The sequence below is a fragment of the Tursiops truncatus genome, chromosome 14, assembly GCF_011762595.2.
Source record: "Tursiops truncatus isolate mTurTru1 chromosome 14, mTurTru1.mat.Y, whole genome shotgun sequence".
Classification (NCBI taxonomy): domain Eukaryota; kingdom Metazoa; phylum Chordata; class Mammalia; order Artiodactyla; family Delphinidae; genus Tursiops; species Tursiops truncatus.
The window spans coordinates 58,637,539-58,657,473 of NC_047047.1; the positions used below are offsets into that span (position 1 = coordinate 58,637,539).

A 19,935-nucleotide genomic window follows, 5' to 3' on the forward strand; every position below is an offset into this window, starting at 1 on the left:
CGGGCTCTAGGTGCTTGGGCTTCAGTAGTTGTGGCACACGGGCTTAGTTGCTCCGTGGCATGTGGCATCTTCCTGGACCAGGGCTCGAACCCGTGTCTCCTGCATTGGCAGGCAGATTCTTAACCAGTGAGCTACCAGGAAAGTCCAAAAACTTATGTCTACATAAAAACCTGCACACGAGTATTGATAGCAGCTTTACTCACAATTGCCAAAGTGAGAAAATGCATGTAAATGGCTTACTGCAAGCCCAACTACAAAAGGCATATAAATAGTGGACGCTATTATTATTCTATTGTTATTATTCTCTGGTATTATAATTTGTTCCATTTTCCACCTTAAGTCTTCTGCTCATTTGATATGAGATCTTGGACAAATTACTTAATATCTCTAAACCTCTCTATTTTTTAACAAGTAAAATGGGACTATTAACATTTTCTTGCATTTTTGTGAAAATTAAGTAATGTAATAAGAAATTAAGTAATGTACATAAAAATGCTCATTATGAAGCTTGGGACATAGTATGTAATCATAGTGGTCACACTAGCTGTGTGACTTCAACCAGTCTGTTCATTAGCACAGAATATTAATACCTCTCTCACAACAGTAAAGCATAAGATCATACAGGCCTAGTGAGTTTAATGAGTGGTTCAAGGTCACATGGCTGGTTATTAATGGGCCAGAGCTCAAGCCTAGACCTAGATTATAGGTGTACAAAAATGATGCCTGTTAATTATAGCTATTATTTCTCTCCCTCTCTCTTCCCACCCACCCCCACCTGAATCTCACACACACACACACACACACACACACACACACACACACACACACAAACACACACACACAGTCATTCATATGCAGTGAAAAAACTAGATCCCGAATCTTACTACCAGCTTGCCTTCCCATCCCTGGGCTTTAGGCCTGGCATTCTCTGTCTTCCCAGCCCACATAGCCTTTCTCCCAAATTGAAACTGCTTCTTGGGAATTCCCTGGTGGTGCAGTGGTTAGGACTTGGCACTTTCACTGCGGTGGCCTGGGTTCAATCCCTGGCTGGGGAACTAAAATCCTGCAAGCTGCACGGCGTGGCAATAAAAAAAAAAAAAGAGAGAGAGGAACAGGAAAAAGAGAGAAAAAAAGCCTGCTTCTTTCTGTTTGTCCACTGGGTACCAGAGCCCAGGGGTCTTCCTCCTGCTTGGAACATTATTCTGCAGTGAAAAGAGGGGAGCCTGCCCGGGAGGACGGTAGGATGGTCCAGCAGAGAGACAGAGATGCTAATGAGTGGGAGGAGGGGGCAAGCAGGGATTGCAGTGTGTATGATCAGACACTGTGCTGCGCACCCTCATGTCCCTTGTTCCATTTAATCCTCACAGCAAGGCCTGATCTTTAGCATCCTGGGGCAGATGGTGACACTGGAGACGTTAAGGCCATGGGGAGGCAGGACCAGCCCAGCATCCCTTCTTGCTGTTCTTCCTGAGCCCTCAGGGAACCCATGGTTGAGATGCAGACACAGGATGATTTTCTGGTAAGGAAGGAAGAGGAATCTTCCCTCATCTGGCCTCAAACCTAATTCCTCCCTGAGTGGAGGCCGGACCTTCTAGTTACAAATAGGAGTGAAAGGGAGGGTGAATGTTTCCATCAAAATGGAAATAATATATCAGAGGAGCAGGGTGTGTAGATAGGAGGGACTATGCCTCTTAGTAAAGGAAGTCGGGGCTTCCAACAAAGAAGTAAGGAAATGCAGTGCCCCCAGGGGTGCTCAAGAAAAACTTGAAAGACTGCATGTCAGCCTCCATCCATGGCCAATCAATGGACTTTGAAACCAGACAGCCCTGAGTTAAAATCAAAGTTCTGTGATTCTCTAGCTGTGTGAGCTTAGGCCAGTTAATTAGCCTCTCTGGGCAATAGTTTTCTCATTTGTAAAATAAGAAAAATCCCAATGACTAAAATCCTAAAAAGGCAGCTCTAAAGTGAAGATTGTCCTTTGCAAGATTAAAATCATATATATGAAGTATTGAATAGCATCTGGCTTTTAATGGTTGCTTACAAAGTATAATTATTTTCATCATCAGGAAACTCAAGTCAAAGCTGAGCACAAAGGAACTCCACGCCCTATTTGGCATCTAGGGGGCTTACCTTAACGGGAAACATGGGCCTGGCCCTCCTAGTGCTGAGAAGGGGCAGAACCTCTCAGGGCAGGGCTGGTATGAGAGATGCCAAGAAATGTCCTTAGGTGTGGACTCCAGATCAGGGGACACCAAGGTGCCTCTTCTCCTACCTGTCCATGATGTACCCGTTGGTCCCAACCCTATGGGCTTCTGAGAAGCACCCAGTGTAATCAACTCACCTTCCATACTGATTCCAGAAGACTTTTACTGGGTGCCTGCTATGTGGCAGGTTTTATTCTATCGATAGATGCTGTGGATACAAAGATGTGTGGCTTCTACTTGGCTGTACCACAGCTCAGGAAGATGAAAGGACACATATCCTGTCCCCAAACGCTGAGGCTCTTACACTAAAGGCTCAGACGGCCCCGCGGCGCAGACAGTGGTAACCAGCCCTGCACCATGCAGGAGACGGTCCTGAATTTCCTAGAAAACAGTGTATACAACACGGGTTTCAGTTTTCTCCTTGGCTCTTTCCCCCAGGTACCAAGACCACTGAAGTGGTAACATGGAACTCAGCTTATTTGATTGTTGGGAGAAACAGAAAACACCCCAAGGGAGAGAAGGGCAGAGAGCCTTGTGCAAAGAAAGACTAGAATTAGCAGCCACCTTGCCTCACCCGATGCTCCTGGCGCTGCTGACGGGTGCCCGCCACTAACACGAGACCCTCCAGTTGGAAGTCCCCAAGGTCCTCCCCTGGGCTTGGGAGGGTCCAACTGGGGGAAGAAATGGAAGAAGGAGAAGAAGGGGTCGAGTGAGAGTAGAGATGGGAAGAGGGAAGGGAGGCAGGGAGAGTCCTGGACCATCAGGCTTGCAAGAAAGTCAACAACTGCCAGGTTCCAGAGGCTTCTGAAGCTTACAAACACCTGAAAGTATTGCATTTTTATATTTTCTTAAAACTCTCATTCTCTCACCATCTCCTGAAAGTGCTGGACATGATCCTCAGCTGGGGTGGTCACTAGCCCTGTCACGTTGTGTGAGATATTTAACCACAGGGCACTTGTGTCTCATCACCTGTAAAATGGGCATAATGACCCTGTGGGAGGATTAAAAGAGCCAGGGGGTGCAAAGAATTTCACACCGTATCTTCTGCGAGCAGTTTGTGGGATTTCATCCTTGAGTTTCTGCCAAGCTCTCCAGACCCAATGGGAAACAGAAAATACCACCAGATAAAAAATGTGAATTCAGGAAAGTCTCACCCGGGTTGGGAACTATGTTGTAAGACCCAGTGAAGCCAAGAAAACTGGCACGTGTTCACCATTCAGTGTGTGTGCAGCACAGCATTGGGGCAATAAAACATGTGTAGGAATGAAAGACAGCTCCTCTCCCAGGACTTACGAGACGTTCCTTGGATGCTGCCATGCACTTCTGGGATTCTGGGCAGGGAGCTCATGGTGGGGCCTGCTCTGGAGACAGTCATTAAACAACCAGAATCGTCAGCCAGCACTTATCAGATTCTTATATGTGAGCAGTATCAGTGGCGCTGCAGGGATGTGGGGAGAGAAAGCAATGTGGAAACGTCTAGGCAAGATATAGAGCCAGAAGATTCTCTGTCCCTCCAGGAGGGAAGCTGAGAGATATTCTCCATTTCTACATGCTCGTTATTTTAAGCACATTTATTTCATCTTCATAACAAAATCCTGCAGAGTAGGAATTTTTATCACCATTTTACAACAAAGAAACTAGGGCTCAGAGAGCTTAAGTCACTTGCCCAAGTTCAGGCACATAGTAAGGTCTGGATTTGAATGAGTCTGAATCCAGGATTTTTTTCTCTCTCCTGCCACCTTTCCCAAAAGCCTACATTTCTGGGAAATAAATGAACTCTAGTGATAAAGCAGTGCCTTTTCCATGTGCTGTGTGCTTGACCCTTTCCTACTGTTTCTCTAGAAATAGATAATAAAGCCACCAGAATCCCTGAGGCAGCCCTGGTTGTCCTTGCACTGCGGTCAGCACAGTGGATTTTTTGCCTAGTTGCTTTCCCTTCAGACTTTTGCAGAAAGAACACCGCATGTGTCAGCTCAGTAGAGCACATCTTTCTGGCTCTGTTTTCTCCCCACAGGAACCTGACAGTCTGTGTGTGTGTGTGTGTGTGTTATCAGACCGCTAAAGAGTTACATATGTCAGCACAGAACAGCGCTTTGATGTGCGCTCCGCATCCAGGAAAGCCCTCGCTCCTGCCCTGTTCTGGCTTGAGCTCCGTGTCTTTCATCAAGTTCCATGGTACGCCTTGCTGCCTGCCAAGATCAAGGCAAATGAAGCAGGGGGCTCTCAGGGTAAACGCTCCTTCCCAGGACCTGCATTTGGACAGCAGCAAGATGCTGATTACTCCATGGCTCTTAACCTTAACTTCCTTTGGGGGAGGGTATCTGGATTCTTGCTGGGTATACATAGTCTGTGGCTCCTTTGGAAATAAGAGGTGACAACAGCGAGGTGAGTGCGTGTTACAAGACTCAACTCAAAGTGAACAATCACCTCTGATCAAAGTTTGCAAAGTATACCCACATGTGTCATTTTACGTCCTTCTTATGTGAACCCTATGAGCTGGGCACAGCAGATCAAGATCACACAGGAGCCACACTGGGCTCCTGGTGTGGATGTCTTGCAGGTGATGGATGGTCCAGGATGACACATCAGATCTCTCCGTGATGAGATCTCCATGGTTGTCTAGCATAGGCACCTCTTCATCTTCAAGTTGGTTCCATCGACAAGGGTCCCCTGGGTGTGTGCCCAGCTAGGCTATTCTCTCCCTCCCTTTTCCTCTCTTTTTCTACTTATCCTTTTATTATTATTATTATTATTATTTTTGCAGTATGCCGCCTCTCACTGTTGTGGCCTCTCCCGTTGTGGAGCACAGGCTCCGGACGTGCAGGCTCAGCAGCCATGGCTCACGGGCCCAGCCGCTCCGCGGCATGTGGGATCTTCCCAGACCAGGGCACGAACCCACGTCCCCTGCATCGGCAGGTGGACTCTCAACCACTGCGCCACCAGGGAAGCCCTATAAGTTTTTTAATATTCAACATATGAGTGAAATAATATGGTATTTGTCTTTCTCTTATTTCACTTAGCATAAAACCCTCAAGGTCCATCCATGCTGCCACAGATGGCAAGATTTCATCTTTTTTTTTTTTTTTTATGGCTGAGTAGTATTGCATTACATATATCTCATGTCTTCTTTATCCATTCATCTGTTGATGGCCAGGGGTTCATTTCTGAATGATCCATTTTACACACCACCTTTATCACATATTAAATTTGCATGTGTATTTGGATGTATTTATGATATTTATATTCTGTTTCACTGATCTGTACATCTATTTATTCACAATACCACTTTAATTATTATAGATTTATAGTACATTTTTTCACATCTGGGTGGTACAGTTGCCCTTCCTTACTTGACTTTTTCAGAATTTCCACAAGGATGCTTGCTGTTTGTTTTTCCATTTGAATCTTAGAACACAATAAAGAATCTTTTTAGTACTTTAATTGGAATTACACTAACCTTATAGATTGAGGAACTTTTGCTAACTTTTAGTATGCTGTCTTCTTAGTCAAAATACACTATGTCTTTCTATTTGTTCAAACCCTTGGAATTCTTAGATTTCTGCTTATCAGGCATGAAACTTAGGTTTACTGCTAGAGTTTTGATTTTGTTTTGTGATTATGGTAAAGGAGGTACTACTTTCTATTACACCTTCTAACTGGCTGTTATTTATATTTGTAGTGGTTAGTGATTTCTACACATTAATCTTTTACTGCACTATCTCAGTAAATTCTTATTTTTGAAAATAGTTTTGAAGTTAATTCTCTCAGGTTTTTTCATGCACGCAAGTTTATATACCTACATAAATAATGATATTTATTAGCCCTGTTAATATATTAGTTTCAAATGTTCTATTGTAATTGAAGTGTCTTTTCTAATTACAGCTAGTACTTCCAAAACAATATTAAGTAATAGTAGTGAAGTCATCCTTATTTGGTCGTGACTTCAGTGCAAATCATTCTAAATTCTGTGTTAATAGCATAATGTGCTCAGATAAATACATTTTATCCTTTTAAGAAAGTACCCCTTTATTTACACTTTGCTAAGAATTTTTTTAATCAAGAAAGGAGGTAATCTCACCCTTTAAAATGTTCTACATGTTGTGTGCTTTATCATGAACATTTTAGTAGAATATATATGTGTGTGTATATATATATAATTTATACATAAATAAATGTAAATACATTGGGAGATGCCAATTTTTAAAAGCTAATTCAAGCATGCAATTAAAGAGTTTGGAGACCAATGGGCTTAGAAGATTATAATAAAATAATTTATAGGGCTTCCCTGGTGGCGCAGTGGTTGAGAATCTGCCTGCCAATGCAGGGGACACAGGTTCGAGCCCTGGTCTGGGAAGATCCCACGTGCCTTGGAGCAACGAGGCCTGTGAGCCACAACTACTGAGCCTGCGCGTCTGGAGCCTGTGCTCCGCGACAAGAGAGGCCGCGATAGTGAGAGGCCCGCGCACCGCAATGAAGAGGGGCCCCCGCTCGCTGCAACTAGAGAAAGCCCTCGCACAGAAACGAAGACCCAAAACAGCCAAAAATAAATGAATTAATTAAAAAAATTATATTAAAATATTAACATTTACCACACATGATGAACTCTTCTTTCCTTTTTAATGCAGAAGGCACTTCTGGATCTTGAAGGCTTTAAGGATCATCATTATGAATACTGATTGTCTTACAGGTTAACTGAGGCTCAGTCATTAGAAGGCTTTAGTTCTCCTCTGAAAACCTTTGATCTTTGTAGCCCTCTGAATGTCCTCCACTGTGTAAGACAGTTGTAGTGAAGCAGCAATATGCTGGGTTCCCCCAGGCCCCCAGCTCCCCATCATGTAGGCACCGCAGGATGACAGAGGCAGGAATGGAGCATGAGTCAGTGTGGCCTGCGTCCAGCCTCTCTGGATCACACCTGGCACAGGTAGAGTGTCCTGACTGAAAGATCCCCTTTCTGGCAGAGGCAGGGTGGGAGTTGACACACCTATGGGCAGACCAGTCAAAGGGCGGGAAGGAACCAGTCCTCATAAAGACCCACTGCTTCAGCACAGTGGGACTTCCTGTCAGGGCCACTGCCAGAAGTCTTCCTGAGTAGATAACTCTGAAAAGTAAAGAAACACCAGTGTTCTCTGTAGTCATAAAGAGGGAAAAGATAGCTGGAGGGATAAACATCCCAACCAACAAACTCTTTTTATGGGATGTCTGGCTTTCTGCAAACTTTTACTGAACCAAGACATGTGTTCTTCTAAAATTAATACATGCAGGGCAAAAACTCAAAACAATATGCTGATTTATTTCGTAAAGATAATTCCCAGGCTAACTGTGGTTTGTTTTACATTGTCAACAAGAGTAGGGAGTGGGTGGGGAGGAATCTTGTAAAGTCGTAGAGATGAAAAGTTTGGGTTCACATGAAATGACTACTCTGAAATCGACTAAATTCAATCTCTGTCTCCGTCTCTCCCTCTCTTGCAAATTTAATTTACCTTTAAAAGGATTTATTGAGCACCATGGAAACACAGAAGCAAGATAAGATGAGGTGTCTTTTAATGTATTTAGGGAATGAATACATGTGCATATGGAGTAGTTAAAAATTCAAAGAAATATAGAAACAAATAACAATATAAGTAGCATACACTGTGTTGTGAGAGGTCAGAGAACTCAGGACTGGTCATTGGGATTGTATCAAGAGGGGCTCCTCTAAGTGGAGAAGAATAAGGGAGGAAGGGGGAAGGACACGTGGTTTACAGCTCCCTTTTCCCAGCAATGTTCCCATGCCATAGGCTCAAATCTACCTGCTCAACTTTCGATGCAGGAGATGTCTGAAGGTCTGTTTGGATGATCTCACCATGGGATGGGGGGAAATCAGAGCTTCTGTCAGAATTTTTTTAATGTACTGCCCATGTTAAGGCAAGAAAGAAAAAGTAAAAACTTGCCAGCAGCTGACAAGGATGCTTTTGGCTGTGGGATTATTGAATTTAGTGGCATGGAACTAGTCAGAGCAATTGAATCACGGAAGGAAGACACCCAATGAGCACATGAAATGATGCTCAAATCATTAGTCATAATTAAAACCACAATGAGATGCCACTACACATCCATTAGAATGGCTAAAATTAAAGACTGAGACGGACCATGACAAGTGTTGGTGAGGATGTGAAGTGGATCTCTCAGACATTTCTGGTGGGAATGCAAAATGGTGCAACTGTCCGGAAAACAGCACAGCACTTCCCTGTAAAGCTAACATACACTTACCAAGTGACACAACAATTCCACTTCTAGGTTTTTACCCCACCCTCCAAATAAAAACATGTCCTTAGAAGAACTTGTACCTGAATAGTCATATCAGCTTCATTCATAATAACCCCAACTGCAAACAACCCCAAACAGGTGAATTGAGAAACAATTTGTTGCATATTCCAGCTATGCAATATTACAGCAACGAAGTGGAATAAACCATTGATACACCTAATAAAAACAGATGGATCTCCAAAATGTGCTCAGTTAAAGAATGAGCTCACTTATTCATTAATTGTTAAAAACAAGTAACCTATAGTGACAGAAAGCAGATCTGTGGTTGCCTGACCCTGGGGTGCAGGTGGGAGATTGAGTGGGAAGGGACACGAGGGAACTTTCTGGAGTCATGCACATATTTTATACCTTGATTGTGGTAGGGGTGACACTGGCATAAACCTCAGTCTAAACTCATCGAACTGTACACTTGAAATGGTTGCATTTGGTTGTGTGTAATTTATACCCCAATAGGGGACTGAGGCTGACGCATAGGCTGGCAGATGTGGTGCACAGTCTGCTTGTTTGGATGATTCTTTTGAGACCTGACTCCATTCACTGTCTCCTCTCTTGATCAAGAACTTCAGTTGGAAGCTTCCCTGGTGGCGCGGTGGTTGAGAGTCCGTCTGCCGATGCAGGGGACACGGGGGTACGTGCCCCGGTCTGGGAGGATCCCACATGCCGCGGAGCGGCTGGGCCCGTGAGCTATGGCCGCTGAGGCTGCGCGTCCGGAGCCTGTGCTCCGCAACGGGAGAGGCCACAACAGTGAGAGGCCCGCGTACTGCAAAAAAAATAAAATAAAATAAAATAATAAAAAAAAAAGAACTTCAGTTGGGGTCTAGCTAACTGTGTTCAGGAGAGCATTCCTCCCGGGGCCCATGTGTCCCAAGGAGGGTCCCTGCTCTGACAGCATGTCCAGCCCGAGATGGGGGAGAGAGGTCAGGAGGGGATGTGCAGCTCTCGCTTCCACAGCCCCAGCGAGCTGTCTCCTTTGTGAAGGAGCCCAGTGCTGACCGTACCTAGCTGAGTCAGGGAAAATCCATATAAACTTTCCCCTCACACTGCAATTTTTTGGCCAACTCTGTGAGCCAATTAAAGCAGTCCACGTTTAGGGGGTATTTTCAACTGTGAGATAGATCATAAGATCATAATCTCCATTAAGTATGTTATGAAACAAATTACAATTACGGAACAGTGGAAATTCACATATTTACATCAAAATTAAAAGGGAAACAAAGTATGACTATGAGCAACGTCTTTTGGAGAAATTACCACAACCAGATGTGAGTAAATTGTACCCTAAAGGCACCTTTCCAGGCCATTCCCATGAATTTGTCTTGTACAGATCCTAAACTCCCTATCCAAAGCCCATCTTATTTATTTATTTACTTATTTATTGGGTCTTCGTTGCTGCGCGCGGGCTTTCTCTAGTTGCAGCGTGCGGGCTTCTCATTGCGGTGGATTCTCTGGTTGCAGAGCACAGTCTCTAGGCGTGTGGGCTTCAGTAGTTGTGGCACACAGGCTTCAGTAGTTGTGCCTCGTGGGCTCTAGAGCGCAGGCTCAGTAGTTGTGGCACACGGGCTTAGTTGCTCCGTGGCATGTGGGATCTTCCTGGACCAGGGCTCAAACCTGTGTCTCCTGCATTGGCAGGCAGATTCTTAACCACTGCGCCACCAGGGAAGCCCTCCAAAGCCCATCTTAAATACTGTTTTCCCGTCCAATGAACCATTTCCCCCACTGTGGGAGACACATGTATGATGTTGGCTAAGTTAACAATTAAACAAATTTCAAGAAGTCTATCTTTGTTTGTAGAAGTCAAGCTGTTTAGCTGCCTTAAGCACTTTTTAGGTAAATGAAAACAAAAGAAAAGGAAACAAAGAGTTAGTTCCTGAAGGACATAAAATCTTACATGGTTTAAGATTGATTGTATGGCTCCGAATATGATTTCTTTCTTCATTGCACAGGTCCCGGGCTGGGAGTCAGGACACCGGGGTCTGGTCCCTGCTCTCTCGTGAACTAGGTATGTGACCTCCAGCAAATCTAACCTTTGTTCCAGTCCCCTCGATGGTCAGAGAAGGATGGCAGCACTTTCTCAACCCGTCTCAGCAAGTAAAAAGCGTTCATTGAAATATTAGGCATGGTAACACTTAGAAAAATTAAAAGTTTAATACGAATATAAAGCAGGCTTTGTTTGGCATTTAAAAGAAAACTTTGAAAATGTTAGAAACATGATATATGTGCTGTCACTATACGTATACATTGTAGGACCAGGTCTCTCAAGCAATAAAAATCTTCGGTTATCTTTTTATTTTCCAATCTGTTAACAATGAGCGCAAGGGCTAAGTATCCCCCGAAAGCAATACTCACCCCTACCAGGTTGTCAGGGATGGTCCTTTAAATCATTTTAAGCTTCACACTAGAGTATTGCAGGAGTTACTTTATTGCGAAAACAACAGACTGAAAACTAAAGTCTAGAAATGGAATAAAATTTCAAAATAAAAAAAGTAATTGAGTCATAGAAATGTCACAATGACTAACCCTAGTATGTGGTCTGTATTTCATTGAAGGAAGGCTTTGCCAACAAGATAATTAAAATTAAAAAAAGACGTCTGTATTGCTTTTAGGCGAGTAAGAGAGCATCTTGAATTTGCAGTGGAAGGGCTGGTCTTCGCATTGCCTCAGGCTTGCTGTCTCTTGTCTGGCCCCTGACCTGCCGGGCTTCTCCATCTCCTGCTCTGCCTCTTCCTTCCCTTTGCTCACTTCTCCTCTCTCTCTTTCTCTGCTCTCTCCCTGTCACATCACATCTGAGGATAGAAATGACTCTCCGTTTTCTCATTTGGGAACCTTGGGAATATGAGAAGTGTTTTTCTCTTTCTTGAGGTGTTTGATTTAGCTTAACACTTGTTACGCGAGTCCCTACAGCTAGACAGGCAACGCGAAGGGGAGGGATGGATGGTCCTTGCCTCGCCTGGCTGAAGATCTGATGGTTGGGCTAAGAAAGAAGCCCCAAAGTGCCCTGCTGTTTTGAGGAGGGAGAGAGCACATCTAGTCATGTGGCTCAGGAAGGTTTGGTGGCAGAACTTCCATCACTTGAGCCAGGCCTGGAGTGGCGGGGAGAGATTTCCGCAAGTGGGCACGGGGGAGGGGAGGTGGCCCTAGAGGGTGAAAAATCCCAAGCCAGAGGGCAGAAGAGCACCAGGCAGGTCTGAGCAACAATCAGTCCAGTCTGGCTGGAACACAGTGCATGTATGCTGTGAGGGGTGAGGGAGGCCTGCTGGAAAGACAGACTAGGTGGGAGCAGGGGGGCACAGGGCATTCTTGAAGGCCTTGCTGCAGACTCTAGCCTTTATGCTCCAGGCAGTTGGAAGAATACGGCGAGATACTGGTATTAGTCTGCTCTTATTCAGGGCACTCACTTGCCCCCCACCCCCCGCTCCTTGTCCTTCCCCGCCCCCTAAGAGCACCCCAGCCCCTGCACCAGGAAGGCTTGAAGAGCCCCTCGGCCTGCAGTGGATGTGGTGGGCAGGGTGACCAGTGAGCCGCTTCCACCTCCACATCAGTGGCCCCAGGGACAGCTCGCTCCTGGGGCCTGCACTGAGCTTTACACCCTGACTTGGACACCAAAGAGAAGGACATGAACAAGGTGCTGCTTGGTCCCCTGCTCAGGGCCCACCACGATCTGGGCTTCCAGGCTTTCTGGGACCTCCTCACGCCTGGGGTGTGATGTGGCTGGGAACTGGAGGTGACGAGGCTGGGCAGAGCTGGGCTCCAGGGACTGGGGTCCTCCCAAGGTGCACTCACCCTGGGGAAGCAGCGCAGCCGGGGAAGTCACTGCACACCGTTAGGAACAGCAAGCAAGGCTGAGAGGAGCTTTTCTAAACCATTCGAAATGAAAACTAAACGTCAATCCATCATGCTAGGGGAAAGACCAACGTATCTATCCGATATCCTCTCTACAGAACATGATGTTAACAAAATTAACGTCTTAAGATGAAGTGAACAAAGAGTATGTGAGAAAACATAGGAAAAAAGTATCCTAGAGGTGTGCCTCAGAGTTAATAAGTAATAATGATATGTTATTTTTCTCGATTTTGTAATGTTTGTGGCATCTGTCAGCTTTTAAAACTTTATAATCGGTTGTGATGTCTCTCATTCGAAATAAAGTTACTTTCATACCTAATTCTGTATTCTTTTTCTTAACCAATACTCCAAATTGTATAAGCTTGAGGCTCACAAACTCGGATCCGTCCTTGGGTGACTCCATATTAGCTCAATATACATGCGATTATTTACGACTGCTGGGTACCCTGAGCTCCTAGGACTGAAGAACATTAAGGACATAAAATGCATTTCAAGCAAAGAGACAAAATAAATAACTGATTTGGTAGCTTGGCTGGAAAATCACTATCTTCATGACTGGAACCTTTTAAAAATTAGGACAGACAGTGTTACGCGCCAGACGATTTCCACACTGCACCACAGTCTGCCCGATTGGAAGGGGCTGTCCAATGAGGGCTCTGCCAGAGGCAAAGTATGTAATGCCATTTCTACCTGTAAGTTTCAGCAGACTACTTTCCCAATCAGGTTTCCCAATTTAAATTAGATAGGATATGGCAATACAAAGTAATTAAGAAGGAGGAAAGATATACTTTAATTCTCTATATGCAAACTTTATTGGCCAAAATTTAAGAATGCTATATAAAAGCAAACAAAAAAATTATCTGAGTTCTAACCAAAGTCCAATTAAGTAGTTAATTTCATAGTGCAATTGCTCAACTTGCTTTATTTTATAGAATGGATATATTTGAATATTATAGAAACTTTTTAAAAAAACTAAACTCAATATGTTAGAGTTTGCTACATGCAGAATCATTGTTTATGGGACTGGAAAGTGCCGCAGTTACAACTCTCCAAATTATAATTTCTGTCTTTCAAAATCCAAACCATGGACAATGTATATGAATCAATTGTTTTCAAGATATTGGTCAGCAGGAAAGAAAGGACAGTGATCCCTGAGAGACAGGTAATGAACAAAGTTAAGCCCTACAATTGCCCCAGATCACTGTCTGGAGAGAGTTTCCAGGCAACGGTGCACAGCAGGGAAACCATAAAGGAGTCCCACCATCTCCTTCAGTTGAGGAGACAAATTAATCAACACAATGCCAATCAAAGTCCCATCTAGATTTTTTATGTTAGAAATTTAAAAACTGATTCTAAAATTCATATGCAAATGCAAAGAACTTAGAATAGCCAAGAGGAGTTAGCAAAGTTAGCAAACATGCCTGGAGGAATGTCTGATTTCAAGACAGTAGGAAACTACAGTAACCAACAGAGTGTGGTATTGGCATTATTACTAATAGATCAATGGAACAAAATAGAAAGTACATAAATAGACCCACATATATATGGAAAATTGATTTTTGACAAAGGTGCAAAGGCAAGTCAGTGGAGAAATGATACCCTTTTCAGCAGATGGTGCTGGGACAACTGTATATCCATATACACAACAAATGGACTTCAATCCATAACTCAGACCATATACAAAAATTAACCTAGAATGGGTCACAGATTTAAATGTAAAACCAAAAATTATAACACTTTTAGAAGAAAATATAGGAGAAAATCTTTATGACCTTGGATTAGGCAAAATATTTAGATACAGCACCAAGAACAAGATACGTGAACGTATGAATTGTTTTATCAAAATGAAAAACATTTGTCCTGTGAAAGACGCTGTTAGGGAAGACAAGCCACATGGAAAGAAAACACTGGCAAATTACACATCTGATAAAAGACTTCTATCCAGAATATATAAAGAACTCTCAAAATTCAACAAAAAAGAAAACAAGTATCTCAATTAAAATATTAGGCAAAAAAATTGAACAGAGACTTCACCAAAGAAGATATATGAATGGCAAATAAGCACATGAAAAAATGTTCAACGTAATGTGTCATTAGGGAAATGCAAATTAAAATCCCAAGTAGGTATCACTACACACATAGACTAGCAGCAAAAATGAAAAAGACTGACTTTATTGTATAACAGAGAACTACATTCAATATCTTGTAATAACCTATAATGAAAAATATGTAACTGAATCACTTTGCTGTACATCTGAAACTAATACAATGTTGTAAATCAACTATACTTCAATTAAAAAAAAAAAAAAAAGACTGACCATAACAAGTGTTGTTAAGAAGGTGGAAAAGTGGAACTCTCATACACTGCCGGTCAGAATGTAAAATCATACTTTGGAAAACAGTTTTGACAGTTTTTAAAAATACTAGACATAAATCAACTATATAATTCAGCCATTCTACTCTTAAGTATCTATCCAAGAGAAATGAAAGCGTATGTCAATTTGAATAATTTATATGAATACTCATATATTTATTTGTAATTATCAAACACTGGAAACTGCCCAAATGTTCATTAACAGGTGAATGGAGGGAAAAAAAACTGTGGTGTATGCAATAAAACACCCCTCAGCAATAAAAAGGAATGAACTATTATTACACACTATGACATGAATGAATCTCAAAATAATTATGTTGAGTGAAAGAAATCAGACAAAAAAGAGAGTACATAATGTACAATCCAATTATATAAAAGTCTAGAAAATGCAATTGCTAGTAACAGAAAACAGACCTGAGGTTGGAGATGGGAGGTGCAGGGAGAGTCAGGAAAAAGGGGTTGCAAAGGAGTAAACTTTGCTGTTTATTTGTGGTGATAGTTTCATGGAGATATATACATATATCTCAAAACATATCAAATTGTACACTTTAACTGTACATTTTTTTGTATGTCAATTATACCTCAATAAAGCTATTTTTAAAACGTATGATTTGACTTTAGGCATCTAGAGCAAAATATAGGTTTGGGAGCTGCAAAAATCATAGAACATCAAGATATTAACTATATTTGGTTCTAAATGTGACCTTGTCTTTACTTGTGCAGTGAAATATTCTTCTTAATTGCCCAACAGTAGGTCTTATAGTCCATAATGAGGCTCTCCCTACACACACAGATCAAGTGGAACTAGTCATTTACAACAGGTTTCACCATCCTCCTTTTTTTCTCTTTCCTTATCTTGGGCGGAGAAGGTGGAAATATAAAAACAGATTTAATACAAGGCAAGATACACAACAGGTTGTTGGGAATTTATGATGTGAAACCAGAAAATGGGTATCAATATCCAAAAAGAAAAGGAAAGATTTTTCTTTGCTCTCTACTTTTCTTTTCCTTCTTTCCTTACTATCCCTCTCTACCCCCCCCCCATTTTTATACCATTTCTGCCTTTCCCTTCCTTCTTTTTTTTCCCTGCTCTCCTTCCACCTTCTGTCTTTTACTCCCTACATCCCCCCATTTGTTGGCAGGATTGCATGGTGGTTCAGACCACAGCTCGGACTCTGGAGCTGACTGCCCAAGTTCAGATCTCATGCTGTGTTAGGCATGGTATTTAATATCCCGTGCTTCAGCTCCCTATCTGTAAATGGGATAATAACAGAAGTTCCCTCCTCATAGGGTTGCTGTGAGGATTAAGACAGGAATAAAGACACAGACCTACTGGAGAACGGACTTGAGGATATGGGGAGGGGGAAGGGTGAGCTGTGACAGGGCGAGAGAGAGTCATGGACATATATACACTAACAAACGTAAGGTAGATAGCTAGTGGGAAGCAGCCACATGGCACAGGGATATCGGCTCGGTGCTTTGTGAACACCTGGAGGGGTGGGATAGGGAGGGTGGGAGGGAGGGAGACGCAAGAGGGAAGAGATATGGGAACATATGTATATGTATAACTGATTCACTTTGTTAATAAAGCAGAAACTAACACACCATTGTAAAGCAATTATACCCCAATAAAGATGTTAAAAAAAAATAAAATAAATGGGCTAACATAGGCAAAACACTTAGACCAGGTAGAACCATGCAAGTGTTACCATTCTCAGACCTCTTTCCTTCCCTCCCATCCCCCTCCATCTATGCCAAACACATTGGACTCCACTCGGTTAAATGGAAAAGGCCCTGGGTTCAAAGACGTGTTCCGAAGGCATGAGATTCCAAGACCTGGTACCTCGTCCTGGCTCAGCCACTCACCAGTTCTCTTAGATATCAGAGACTAAACTGTTTACCAGTAAAACGAGAAGGCTGGTCTAGACGATTGTCTCTACGGTCTCACCCACCTGTTTATACGGCCACTTATAATTCAGAAGTATGAAAAAATTATCAGATGAAAAGCTTTTTGACAACTTTTAGGCACAACGGAGATTTTCATGTTACAATGAAGGATATTCAGTACTTTGAAAGATAACTAACATTGCAAATTACATGGACATGACAATTGTTAAAATTTTAGTGGAACACTGCATTACTTCTTGAAGGTTTTATGAGAAATTTTAACATGCACCTTATTATCTTCTGAAATCAAACACATTCAAGAAGTTCTGGATCGGAACTCTCCCTTCCCAAAGCCGTGCATGAACTCTCTTGAAAGTTTAGGAGTTTGTGTACTTTGTCTGTGGTGCAGGCTGTACCACTGGCTTGGCCTTGGTGACCCACCAGGAGAAATCGTTTCAAAAACACTCGGCAGCCATTCTGTCTTCTCCCAGGTCAGCAGAATGAGTGGTGAGTGAAGCAACTACAGAAGGAGTTCACAGTGGTTCACTCTGTGTGAAATTCACTGGAGTAAGTGAAATAATTTACATATAATGCTGCCATCCGAAAACACTACTCAGCTTTTAAAAGGCGGGGAGGTGGATTTAATGTGGAAACCGTCTTTAGCTGGCTTCATCACACAGAGATGCTTTGATTTTATGACTTGATGAAGACCAGCTATGACCAGGCGTGACCCTGGAACGGAGCACAGAACACGGCTTTGATGTTAATTTGAAGGGGATATGGTATTACCATGGTGAGGAGGGAGATTTCCTCCATTAACCTCCTACTGAAAAATCTGTCCAATGTTTCAGAAATTAACAAGAGTTTAAAGATTCAAGTAACTTTTAGAAATGTTACACTCCTATTGGGTTAAGTCCTTATTCAGAAACTGATCACTCAATCAAGGGACATCAACTTGTCCACTGAAAACGTATTGACTACAGGGACCAAATGGGAATTCTGTTAAAACAAGATTGATTAGGTCTTGTTATGTTTCAGTTATGATCCCAAGTCCCACCATCACCAAAGAGTGTTCCCGCTGTTTCTCAGAATTCTTAGCGGAAGTCTTTGAACCACTCTCTGCTGGAATGGGCTGCTCCTACAAAGCCTACAATGTGGTTGATTCTACATTATTTTCTGCTGCTAGAATCACCTGTCTCGACTTGCACATTCGCCTAGCTGTTTAGAGAAAGCTAGAGGTAGCCATGGCCTTGCGGATACTGTGTATCCATGAGGGTACCTGTAAAACTCTTGTCCCTTCCAGCTAGTAGTTTCAGTGTTAGACCAATTGTCAGAGTTTGGGCAAGAATCAGTTGGATTGATTTCGGTATCTCGATGGGCCATTATAAAAGACAAGAGGGAGAAACTAGCTCAGATTGATTAACTGGTATCACTAAGTCAAGGCTTGAAATTGAGTGTGTAAGTGCGTAAGTGTGTAAGTGTGCATTTGGGATAGCAAACAGTAAATTTAAGCTTTGACCTGATTTCCAGGATAAGGCTGGTTAAAGGGTAGTGGGGAATCTAGAAATCACTGCTAGGTAAGTTCAATTTAAAAATCCTTTTAGAGTCATGTACCAAAATGTTCATTGCAGCTCTATTTACAATAGCCCGGAGATGGAAACAACCTAAGTGTCCATCATCGGATGAATGGATAAAGAAGATGTGGCACATATATACAATGGAATATTACTCAGCCATAAAAAGAAACGAAATTGAGCTATTTGTAATGAGGTGGATAGACCTAGAGTCTGTCATACAGAATGAAGTAAGTCAGAAAGAGAGAGACAAATACCGTATGCTAACACATATATATGGAATTTAAGGAAAAAAAATGTCATGAAGAACCTAGGGGTAAGACAGGAATAAAGACACAGACCTACTAGAGAATGGACTTGAGGATATGGGGAGGGGGAAGGGTAAGCTGTGACAAAGTGAGAGAGAGGCATGGACATATATACACTACCAAACGTAAGGTAGATAGCTAGTGGGAAGCAGCCGCATAGCACAGGGAGATCAGCTTTGTGACTGCCTGGAGGGGTGGGACAGGGAGGGTGGGAGGGAGGGAGACAGAAGAGGGAAGAGATATGGGAACATATGTATATATATAACTGATTCATTTTGTTGTAAAGAAGAAACTAACACACCATTGTAAAGCAATTATACTCCAATAAAAATGTTAAAAAAGTCCTTTTAGTTTAATTATTAAAAATTGGGAAATATTAGAAATCAAACACAACTCCACAGAAATATGAACAACTACCAGGTTAGTGTATTTCTAATAGATGATTTTCTACGCACATTTTCATATAGTTGAGATCATGTGTGTATACTAATTTGTCTTCTACTTGAACTTAAGATTGTCTGTGCATTTCCCTATGTCATTTTTGAAATTATTTTTAATGTCAAAATAATATTCTATTACAGTTTTATTCAAATATGATTAACTGCTTTCTTACTGCTGGACATAGTGTTTTGCTGTAAAAAATAATGTTGTTATGAACATTTGTGCGTAAGTGTACTTTCTCTCTTTAAGATTATTTCCATAAAATGAAATTACAGATTAAAGAGTTTTTATATTTTTAAGGTTCTAGATACACTTTACCAAATGTTTGTGTCAAAATGCCCTCCCAGCAGCAGTGTATGAGAATGGTCCATCTCATGGCATCATTGCCAGCACTGAACGTTTCTTTAAAGAAAAAAAGAAATCCTTGCTAATTTGATGGTAAAACAGTATCTTATTGTAATTTTCTTCACATTTTTAAAATTACTAGTTATATTTCCCCTTTTGTTTTTCCTCTCCTATCAACAACTCGTTCATGTCCTTTGCCTTTTTTTCCATTTTTCATTCACGTTAATGAAATTGTTTTGTTTTGTAAAGTTACCACTGAAGCAGCAATAAAACACTCACTTGAGTTCATTTTATTGAATTGACTTAAATATTTTATTCTGAAGACTATAGTTTAATAGGAAAAATTTAAAGCATACATGTTTAAAGATCATTTTGTAGTGACATTATAGGAAATAGATTCCTCCAAATAACATGATTAGTTTTGTAGTGCTACTAGTGGAATGCCTTCTGCAGAAACGTGGTTTTGCCTTGATATCTGAGCACATTACCCTTACATCAAAAAAGAAAAAAGGATAATAAAAAGCACAACTTTGATTAGTTTAAATTTTAGTAGACCACATCTGATTTGTTGAAGAGCAAGTTCTTTTATTTACCTCTTCAAGGAAGTGTTTATTTTTTTCACCTCTTTCTGTGCATCTTTATCCTATAAAGAAAAT

General features: G+C 41.9%; 1 protein-coding gene across 3 annotated transcripts in view; it reads right to left on the reverse strand.

The window, feature by feature from the left end:
- Positions 1 to 6,737: 6,737 nt before the first annotated feature.
- Positions 6,738 to 19,935, reverse strand: part of RMDN2 (regulator of microtubule dynamics 2) — an 81,272-nt gene continuing 68,074 nt past the window's right edge. The window contains exon 11 of one of the 3 annotated variants that reach the window (XM_073791441.1): positions 6,738 to 7,302. In XM_073791441.1, the coding sequence (XP_073647542.1) occupies positions 7,201 to 7,302 (102 nt within the window). In that variant the 3' untranslated portion in view covers positions 6,738 to 7,200. Of the gene's footprint in view, positions 7,303 to 19,515; positions 19,923 to 19,935 lie in introns of those variants that run through there. The other 2 variants (XM_073791440.1, XM_019942538.3) reach the window with 2 other exon arrangements.